This window comes from Etheostoma spectabile, chromosome 2, assembly GCF_008692095.1.
Source record: "Etheostoma spectabile isolate EspeVRDwgs_2016 chromosome 2, UIUC_Espe_1.0, whole genome shotgun sequence".
Classification (NCBI taxonomy): Eukaryota; Metazoa; Chordata; class Actinopteri; order Perciformes; family Percidae; genus Etheostoma; species Etheostoma spectabile.
Window position 1 is genome coordinate 30,793,641 of NC_045734.1, and position 10,639 is coordinate 30,804,279.

A 10,639-nucleotide genomic window follows, 5' to 3' on the forward strand; every position below is an offset into this window, starting at 1 on the left:
TACACACACACACACACACACACAGCCCTCCTGCTTGTATCAGGCAATCACATCGGTATTGGCCCATGTTATTAATGTATTTATATATCGGCATAGGCCCGATGAGCAAAACTAGCCCGATGTCAACAACCGATGATTACTTCCGTCTAGCTGCTATTGTGTGTTTGGGAGTGTGTGTTTTTTTTTTTTACAGCCATGTGGAGTTTGTGACGCATTGACGCAGCACAGGATTTACATGCTGAAGTGGAGACTATAATATCCACAGTCTTGAAGTTTTCCCCAGTCGAAAAAAAAGACTTGAAAGTACTTAACCCTTCAGTTTATTTGACTTTTTGTAGTGGCCTGGCATTGAGTTTCAGGGCTCCGGTGACCCTTTCATACTATGTGATGTCATTTCACGTGAACTGGTGGGGGCCTCGCCCTTCAGGATCCCAACACTCATCCTGCACTCAAACGCGTTTAATAAACCAAACAAGTCCCTGTGACACGAAGGACAGAGTTGTACTCAGTGTCAAAAGTTGGTCAGATGACTGACTGTGTGTGTCTGTGTCTGTGTGTGTCTGTGTGTGTGTGTGTAGAACTACTATGAAAAGATGGAGAAACGTCAGGAAAGAGAGAGAGACAGCAGCAAGAAGGAACACACCACCAAACTGATCACTCCACAGGTGGCCAAGGTTGAACACACCTACAGACCAGGTAAATAACAGACCAGAATATAGCTGCTCTCCATAGTACGTGATCAACAGGGTCATTTAACTGTACGGAGGATTTGTGTCATCAATGGCGTATGGTTCTGATTTGCGCATGCATGTCCAATGCTGGTTTCCCCTTGACAAATCACAATCGACTCTAAATGTGGAGCAGCTTTGGCGGCTTCATGTCACGCCTAGGGTTGGATATGGTTTAGCTTTTTTCCCCGATACAGCGATAAAATAATACTTTTAAAACATTGCCGACGCCTTAACGGTGCCTGAACCGATACTTTAAAAAACACAGAGAGAGAGAGAGATGCTGCCAGATATCTGTGATGTGTCCTGTGATATACCTCGGACACAACGCTGTGTCACTACATCAGATAATTTCAGAGAGTACAGGCCGCTATACAATTGTAATGACCTTATCCACATTGTCGAAATCATTTTAAATGTTGAGCCATGTCACTGAAAATCTTTAAGATAACACCGACCTATAATTTCTGTAGCCTACTCCGAAATTACTCGCCTTTTTCTCAGCTCACGTTCCACACTCCACAACGCTGTCGTCAGAGAAGATGCAAATGTAGTGTTAATATATGCTTGCAAATCAACACCTCCATTAATATGCAGCAATTAAACGCATAGTCAGTGCAACCCTCCGCAGCGTGCCCAACGATATTGCAGTGCCCTTAACACAACATAACATTATTATTAAATAAAACTAACAACAAACAACAATATTACTAACTGGTAATTGCACACACACACTGCATAAAACTTAGAACTGAGTACAGCAACACAGTATTATATTACCTATTTACAAACTGCGCAGTCTGTCCACACAAGCGCTCTCTTTACAAAACTGAAACTTCTTGTTCAGCGAGCAGGCATCTTGTTCAGCGAGCAGCGGAGCGTAGCAGTGTTCATGATTGGCTGCTTCTCAATCATTCAGTGTTACCTGCCTGAGGAGACAATGTGTCCTTTGTCACAACAGTAGTCAACACAATAAACTGCAGCTTTAAAGACTACAGTCAGTGAGTATTGATTTACCTGAAAAAGTGTGCTTTCTGTTGTGCAGAGAGAGTGGTGATAAGACGATATTTACTTTGAGCCATACATTCTTGAAATGGCCATGCCAGTTTTTCCCTCGCCAAAATTTAGCCTAATTTTGGAGCATTATTTCGCAACAACCTAGCATGATGTAGATCTTAAGATCGTCTAGTTTTATGATACCAGTTTCTCCACTCTAAAACCTTTTAAAACTTGTTCAAAACAAAGCCAGCTTCAGCTTCAAGAGAGATCTTGGGATTTTATTAATCATTTTGAATCGGAAAATACAGTTTTTATTTCTATACCCAGCCCTATTCGGTTTGGCCTTATCAATCTCACACATGACACTGGAGATCCTTAGGGAATGTTGACATGTGTTTGTCGACAGTTCAGTTTGCAGGCTCTCTCGGTAAGCTGACAGTCTCCAGCGTCAACAACCCTCGCAAGATGATTGATGCTGTGGTTACAACCCGCACAGATGATGAGGTCTGTTTGCATGTTTCTTTTCTTGTACACAAAGGTCTCTTTAAATTGACTTGACTTGGCTAAAGTTACTAACAGTAGAGGTTTGTTTATGATCTGTCACTTCCTGGGGCTGCTTCACAGTTAGTCAAATACCCTTCTCTTTTACTGTAAGGGGGGGGCTCAACACACTTACCTAAACTCTAGACCTGACTGTCAAGTTAAGATGTTATGTGTGGTCTTGATATGAGGACTTATTGTACTTACTTGGCGTTTTGGTGTACTGAAAAAGGATATTATGTCGGTTTTTCTTTTCTCTGTCATTTTATCTGGGCAACAACAACTCAAATCTTTTTTTTTTCAAAGATGATCTTTTAGGCATTTTAGGCCTTAATTGACAGGACAGCTGAAGAAATAAAAGGGAAGAGAGTAGGGGAATGACATGCAGCAGAGGGCCGTAGGTGGGAGTCAAACCCGGGCCTGCTGCGTTGAGGAGTAAACCTCTATATATGGCCGCCTCTTGAGCTCTTCGGGCGCCCAACAACACAAATATTTAACGTCAGATGTCTAAATACAAGGAGTTAGGTTCATACGTTAGCCACGCAGTCATATTATAATTATAAAATGATCTTGCATCCTCCACATAAATTTTAGGTTTCATCTGGGACAGAGGATATAGATTTAATTGCGGCAAACCCACTGATCAACCACTTATTATATTGAGCAAAACACAACCTGTAAATCTTCAATATTAACTCTAATATCAGTTCACACACATGACGTTAAGCTTATTGCCGTTTTAACGTTGGTTGTAGTGGGTGTATTTCTATCCAGCAAGCTATTAAATGAGCTAGGCAACGTAACATTATATTACACTAACATAGCAAACTTTTTTGTCATGACTAATTTAGTAATTACTCAGCATGGATGTATGGATACGTAGGGCCAGCACTACAGGCTGCTTTCACTGGCGACCCGATAGCTGGTTAGTTAATACGCAGGAACACCAAAAGCGGGAAGAAGCCTGGGTTAATATGTGGATTAATACTGGGATGTCCATACAGCTGTAAATTACTCCATAGGGCAGTCAAAAAAGCAGTTTGAAAACAGCACAGTAGCATGTAGTGCCATAAGGTTGCAATTTTACTCTTTCTGGAATACACATGCTCTGTTTTTTAATCTGAAGTATTTTGACTGCTTAACTCCAGGAAAAAAGGGAGAAGCAGGTTTGGAATAAGAGGCGACAGATCCTCTACACTGTGGAGAAGGTAGGTCAAGGAAACTGTACATGTCAAGCACATTTTCCAAATGCAGGAAACTCTTTCAGTCCCCAATATTTTAACGACTATTTTTGTACCCCCACCCTTCTTTCTCTGTCCTCCAGATGTACAGTTTGCTGCTGGAGGTACAAGACTTTGAGAAACGTTTTGTCCAGGTGCCAGAGGAGGACAGGGAGGCTCTTCTCGAGCAGCATAAAACCAACACCTTGCAGCTGTGCAACTCTCTGCGAGAGAAGGAGTGGGACGACAGGTAGGAGGGAAGGATAGATTAAGTACAGTACAACCAATAACTGCATACATAACATAATTTAGGGTATGGGATGAAAAGAGATCATTAAAACGCCAAATATATGCTTGTCTCCACACACTAATTATTTTCTTTCTCCTGATAAGAGTGAGTGATGAGCAGTGTGTGATGATCATGTCAGTGAGGAAGGGCAAACGGCTCATCTCCAGGCTCCTCCCTTTCCTGCCCTCACCCCAAGCTACCGCCATTGTCATGGCGATTTCTCGCAATCTTCCTGCCCTGGCCAAGAAGGACAAGCAGGACCAGGTAAACCATTTCACAATGCAATCTCTCAGCATAGTTTTTTCTTTATTTCGGCTAAGGCGCTGTAAAAAAAGAAAAAGGTGCTGCGCCTTAAGGGATGGACACTAGGGATGGTTTTTTTTGTCCAATTCAATGTTATTTTTAAAAGTTTTTATTTCTGTGCTTTCACACTGTAAATAAAGGCATCCAATTGAATAATGGCATCCAATTATAATACATACATCGGTATACAAATGGGTTTTCAATGTTCTCATTAAAAGACAGAAGATAATCTAATTATACAGACGGTGAAAGCCAGGAATTTTACTCCTACTGTTTTCTTGTGTAACGTTACATCTATTGGCTATGATTCAAAACGCCATGGTGTTGCATCAGGTGAAACAAGATCTATTAATGCAATTGTAACACTTGAAGCTGCACAGTTTGTGGTTCAAGTCTACAGACAACAATTTCAACGGAGTTTTACAGCTACCTGCACTTACCAGCAGCTGTCTTTCATCCTGTGCCCTCCTGTTCAGGTGCTGTGCTGGTTAGTGGAGCCGATTTCTGCTGTGATCCAGTCATTGTCAAGCTCTGCCCTTACAGACTTGCTCCAGGAGCTTCAGGGCAATGAGGGCCAACTGGCTAAAGTATTGCACAACAAGGTACACACGGGCACACACACACACAAAACATTGATGGTTTATAATAATGGAATACTATTACATTCTTTTCAAGTTGAACTTTTTGAACAAGAGCACAAGACAAATTAAGAGTTTACTTGCTAAATGTAATGAGCAAAATATAAAAAAATGGATTAAATGCACAGCCCCTACCCTGACCAGTCTTATTCACGAAGGAGAGGAGCTCACTGCAAATCTTATTGGCAAAGACAGGCAAGGGTTGGCAATGTTGATGGTGTCAAACTGGACTTTAGGGTTGTGTTTACTGGAGGAAATGTAGTTAGCAACTCGTCAGCCATTTGGTTATTGTTAGCTTGGGGTGAGGGCAGGAAAGGGAGGAGCCTGGAGATGAGCCGTTTGCCCTTCCTCACTGACATGATCATCACACACTGCTCATCACTCACTCTTATCAGGAGAAAGAAAATAATTAGTGTGTGGAGACAATAGCTTCTTTGTTTGGCAGTTGATATTTGAACAACTGCCAAACAAATACAACCCCCAACATCAAAAGCTCCGCCCCCCCATATTAACAAACTACTGGCCGGCCGGCACATTCACATACCTATATAACATCTGGAATCTGCGTCCTCCTGTTTATTTTTTGGTGGAGCAGTATGTCTGCCAACTATGCCATGTTAATCAGCCAAGTGATGAATGAATCTTTCGGAGAGTTACCCATCCTCCCTGGCTTCTCGGCTGCTGCCAGGGGATGGGAGCTACGTTCGGTCAGCCCACACGAATAACGTTACTGGGGCTTACAGCAGCTAACGTTAAAGATCGAGTTTCCTTGGTGTGGAGCTTGGCCTCCACACCGCAATGAAACTACAGTCATTTCATACATACAGTAATACCATTATCACTTTAGGAGGCAGAGGATTAGCTGAATTTGACACAGATCAACAGAAAAGCGGATAGTAAGAGAAGCTATTGCTAACTGCTGAACTAAGTACCTTCCACATCATTGCTCCTTGTTTTTTCTCGGTTGTTTAACCTCATATTGACAGGTGTGGATGCCTTTTAAAATGTCCAACCAATTAAATTTACTACAGGTGGACTCCAATAAAGGTGTAGAAACATTTCAAAGATAATGAAGGGAAATAGGAGGCACACGATAGCACCAAACAAACTTGGGTTACACACTCCTCTGTTTCTGTCTAGTTTGGTGTGACACTGCTGTATCTGATCCTGAGTGAAGGAGAAAGGATGCAAAGTTCCGACCCCAACTGTCAACTCATGGACGACAATCGATGGTAAGCTTTGTGTGTCAGTGATGTCAATTACTTTCTTGTGTAGTCTCATGGAATAAATGTCAATAGACACATTTAATACAATGGAAGTGTATCCAGTGTTCCTTAAGATACACAAAAATGCATATATTTCATGCCAGTTCAGCAGCTGTGGTCATAATGACGCATCCCTAAATGGCTCTGTGCCCAAGACAAAACCCTGCCATAAGTCATTTTTCATTCCCTCTATCCTCTCCTCTTCACGCTTCTTTAAATGTCTTTTTTTTCCACTTCACGTGTTTGCATATTTATCCACACTGGCCTTCTCTTTCCTTCCAGGACGGAATTGGTGTTTTCAGTGACGAGGGAGTTGCTCAGCGTGCCGACCTCATCACTCTCTTCTCCCCTCTTCACCCCTCCCAACCTGCTCTCCCTCTTCTCACGCTACGTTGATCGGCAGAGGCTGGAGCTGTTACAGGACAAGCTACAGTGAGTTACATCAAATCACACAAAAAGTGTCATGTTGCATTTTGTTAGCTGCTTTGTGTGGACAAGCTAGCACAAAGAAAACAAGCTGGTTATACGAAAACAGCATACAGAGTTACTCCTTTTAAATAATTCTATTTAAGTGCGTGTTTATTTAAGATATTTATGTTGTAATGTACATAAAGTTCATGTCGCTGTAAACCACTAAGGTCTCCTGCACACTGCCTTTTGTAGCGTGAGTTTGTCAGCTGTGTAGTGTGTCTGTTTTTATTTCAGCTCCCATGTTAACAAGTTAGGGGTTGCACGCTGCCTGCGTGACACACACATCTCAAACGTGTGCTTGCTAGACATAGGACCAATGCTTATTTTTCACGCAACACGCAAGCAGTTCCAGGCAAAATAGAATGTGAAAAGATGTTTATACAAGATGTTAATACCTTTAATAAATTACATTTTGATGTGTTTAAATGTTTTGACATAAATGCAGATATAAATGTAATTTAAAAAATTATATTTATAGATTTTTTAAATTTTTCACCTGTCAATACAGAAGTAAATATTCTGTAACTTATTTTGCGGTCAATACTGCCGACGTTGTCTTTGCTGCGAAATCAGTATATAATATTGATCATTTGTTGGTAGACAGCGTGATCCGTTTTGTCTAGAAGAACTTTGTTTGCCAATGTTTGCTTGAATGCAGTGCGAAAATGAATGGAAACACCCTAAAATGTCTCAAATAAATCTGATATACCAATCTGATCGCAAAACAGCATGTGACGTCATTACGCACAGGTTTTTATTCGCTTTAAAGCCGTTGGATTGAAACACACTTTCACCTGCTTTATTCGCATGACCTTTTTTTACCGAACTTCAGATAATTCGATTGACAAGTGGATGGAAACTTAGCTAGTGTGCAGGAAGCCTAAGATGATTCGGGAAATATGTTCTTTCATTGTTTTAACAGCACAAGTGTAAAAATAAAAACTAATAGTTTGTTCATTGCCTTTCTCAGGATCTCTTCTTTGTCCAGATAGAAGTTACAACAGACATCAACCCAACACCCTGCCCACCGGTTGCAGACCTGCGTGTGTGTGCGTGTGTGTGTGCGTGCGTGTGTGCGTGCGCGTGTGCGTGCGTGTGTGTGTGTGTGAGATGAATTTTAATACAGCAGAATCTCTAGTCACTTTTTTGTGTTTAGCTTCTGATGTTTGGTTGTCAGTGTGAATGAACGACAGTGACACAGCGCATGAGAGATGGACTGTATGATGATGATGATCTGCATTTTTAAATATCTTGTTTACGATTATGCCTGTGATGAAACTTCAAATTAAAAAGTATTTCTATTTCTAGTGTTTTAGTCTGATCTTACACTGCTAGAACCAAACGTGTGAAACATTATGTACTCCACCTACAACAGTGTAAAAACTCACAATGGATCCTTATTCTTAATCCTTATCTAAATGTGGCCGCATAATCTCGATAAACACATTCTATACATATGAATGCAACCGGACAAGAGTTTGGTATTGAATGTGTTCTGGTTTGTCCTACTATCACAGTTAAGGAGGCTTTGGTTGATGCAGGTAAACAGTCCATGTGGGAAGAAAACAAGGCAAAACGCATTGGCTGAATTGTAGTCTTTGCCAGACCTTCCTCCGCACGCTGCGAAGGAGGGTCTGGTGAGTCCACAGTATTGCGGGATGGGAGAAAAATGTGCTCTGGTTAATTGGCATTTCTTAAAAACCAATCATAATTGTCTTGTGCGGCGCTAAGCGCAGGGAGCCACTGTGAAATAGCCTTGGGAAGGAATTTCTTTTGGTGGAGCGTGTACTTCTAAAGTTATTTTAGTCGTGCAAGAGAAAACTGCAGAGATCTGAGGCGCAGGTAATCATCGTCCTCAGAAATCCACCAGTGTTTAAAGTTCCAACACAAGGAGAAAAGGAAGGAAACCAACATCTGAGACATGAATCCGGCGGAATTTCCTGCGGTACTGGAGAAATCGCGGAAGTGGAACATCGTGGATAGAGATAGGCTGAACAGATGAAGGAAAAAGTCCCAACACATGGCATATTTATTTCAAAATTAAATCAATGCTATATTTTAACTCTAATTCAGATTGATCTAAAAAGGAATCTTCTGTTTACGCACTCATTTCACTTCAGACACACCCCAGACTGGACCCCCAGAGGGACAGTCTGGACAAAGACTGCGAACAAACTTAAGTGGAATTTGTCTTTTTTTTTTAGTTTCTTAGTTTTTTTGTTTTTTAGATCAATTTGAATAAGAGTTTAAATATATTCTTAATTAGACATCTTTTAAAATGTCTAATTAAGGCTATATTTAAAGGGCTTTATTTTGAAATCCTACACCAGATTTGTCTGAGGTCATTTGCCGTCACTCTGGAGATACTGTGGGACGTGCTGAGGGAGTTTGGGTAGGGGCGCCCTTCTCAGGGCCATCCAATCTCGATGACCAAAGCGAGAGTTGTGTCCGGGTTCTCTGCAGTAAGTCGGACTCGTTCCAGTTGAGGGTTGGCCTCCACCAGGGCTGCCCTTTGTCTCCAATCCTGTTTGTAGTATTTATGGTCAGGATATCGAGGCGTAGTCGGGATGGGGAGGGGTTGCAGTTCGGTGGGCTCGGGATCTCATCGCTGCTTGTTGCACATGATGTGGTCCTGATGGCATCATTGGCCCGTGATCTTCAGCACTCACTGGATCGGTTCGCGGCCGAGTGTAAAGCAGCTGGGATGAGGATCAGGATCAAGATCAACCACGGCCTAAATCTGGTTCTCAGCAGGAAACCGATGGAGGGCATTCTTCAGGTAGGGAATGAGTCCTTACCCAAAGTGAAGGAGTTCAAACACCTTGGGGTCTTGTTCGCAAGTGAGAGGACAGTGGAGCAGGAGATTGGTCAGAGAATCGGTGCAGCGAGTTCGGTATTACATTCAATTTATCGCGCCATTGTTCATACTAGCGAGTAGTATGAAAGGGCTAAAAGCCACGTGGGGAAGTTGGTGGGGAATGGATGAGTCAAACAACACAGGACTTTCACCCCGGAGACCAGGGATCGTGGTCTAACGTGTCACGTTTCCTTCGTTTCCCGGGGGTCACGTTTCCTAAACTCAACCGTTCTTTTTTTCCCTATCCCCAACCAGTTGTTCTTTTCCTAAACCTAACTGTGTACCTTTTAATTAAAATGTGGCCAAACTCTGATTTGTGCGTAGGAATAAGTGGCATTGGCAGAAATCTTCCATCCATCCATCTTCATCCGCTTAGCCGGTATCGGGTCATGGGGGCAGCAGCTCCAGCAGAGGACCCCTTTCCCAAGCCACATCAACCAATACAAAGTTGTCCTGAGTTTACTTTATTGGCAGGTGAAGGGTAGGTACAAGGGCCGAGCAAAACCTGTTACCTGTTGCCACACAGGTAGGATCAAATATTAATTAACATTGTACTGTTTATACATACACTATATCCCAAGTTATAATAACAGGTCATCAAAATGTCAAATTATTCCATTAAATCGATTTTTTTAAACTTTCTGGGAGAAAAAACATTTAATCTGTGCAGGTTTTCCGTAGGGCTGGGGAAAATAATAGATTCTTTGAGGTCTGTCTGACTGACTGTCTGACTGACTGACTGACTGACTGACTGACTGTCAGTAAGTAGTTGTCCACAGCCAGGAGTTCATTGGGAGAAGTGTTTCTAACTTCCCCCACGGTAGCTTTGTGGTCATTGATTACAACTTCCACGGCTTTCTTCTCAGTACTTTGCTTATTCCCACCTACAATGACAAACAGAAAATGAGTGTGCACTCACACAATGACTACACAAAAGCACCACACAAAATAAGACTTCCAATATGCATGTACAGTATGTGTTATGATCAATGTGACAGATGCTGTACGATCATTTTTGCATCACAAGTTTCATTATCATTTGAAAAACTTTTGAAAAAATAGTATGCTGCCCTGGCTTGTAGCAAAGCTACTTCATCTTCAAATTATGTTTATTTTTTTTGTAAAGGGCTTTGCTATTTTTACTATGTGTGAATCAGTAGTGAATTCATTTTTTCACAAATCTGCATTACTAGTGGCCTCTTCTGCTCTCACCAGACTGACCACACAGCTGAAATGTGTAATGTTTAATGCCCAAATATAAGCCCTCGGTGGTACAATAAATTAATTAATTAATGGCCCTCTCAGTTTACAATCAGCCTCTTTTCAGAT

General features: G+C 41.8%; 1 protein-coding gene across 1 annotated transcript in view; it reads left to right on the forward strand.

Moving 5' to 3' along the window:
• Nucleotides 1-7,760, forward strand: part of patl1 (PAT1 homolog 1, processing body mRNA decay factor) — a 22,931-nt gene extending 15,171 nt beyond the window's left edge. Inside the window, exons 12-20 of the mRNA XM_032539338.1 lie at nucleotides 579-696; nucleotides 2,134-2,231; nucleotides 3,416-3,475; nucleotides 3,592-3,737; nucleotides 3,881-4,040; nucleotides 4,556-4,681; nucleotides 5,858-5,949; nucleotides 6,265-6,414; nucleotides 7,424-7,760. Coding sequence (XP_032395229.1) covers nucleotides 579-696; nucleotides 2,134-2,231; nucleotides 3,416-3,475; nucleotides 3,592-3,737; nucleotides 3,881-4,040; nucleotides 4,556-4,681; nucleotides 5,858-5,949; nucleotides 6,265-6,414; nucleotides 7,424-7,445 — 972 coding nt within the window. The 3' untranslated portion in view covers nucleotides 7,446-7,760. The remainder of the gene's footprint in view (nucleotides 1-578; nucleotides 697-2,133; nucleotides 2,232-3,415; nucleotides 3,476-3,591; nucleotides 3,738-3,880; nucleotides 4,041-4,555; nucleotides 4,682-5,857; nucleotides 5,950-6,264; nucleotides 6,415-7,423) is intronic.
• The last annotated feature ends 2,879 nt before the right edge of the window (nucleotides 7,761-10,639 follow it).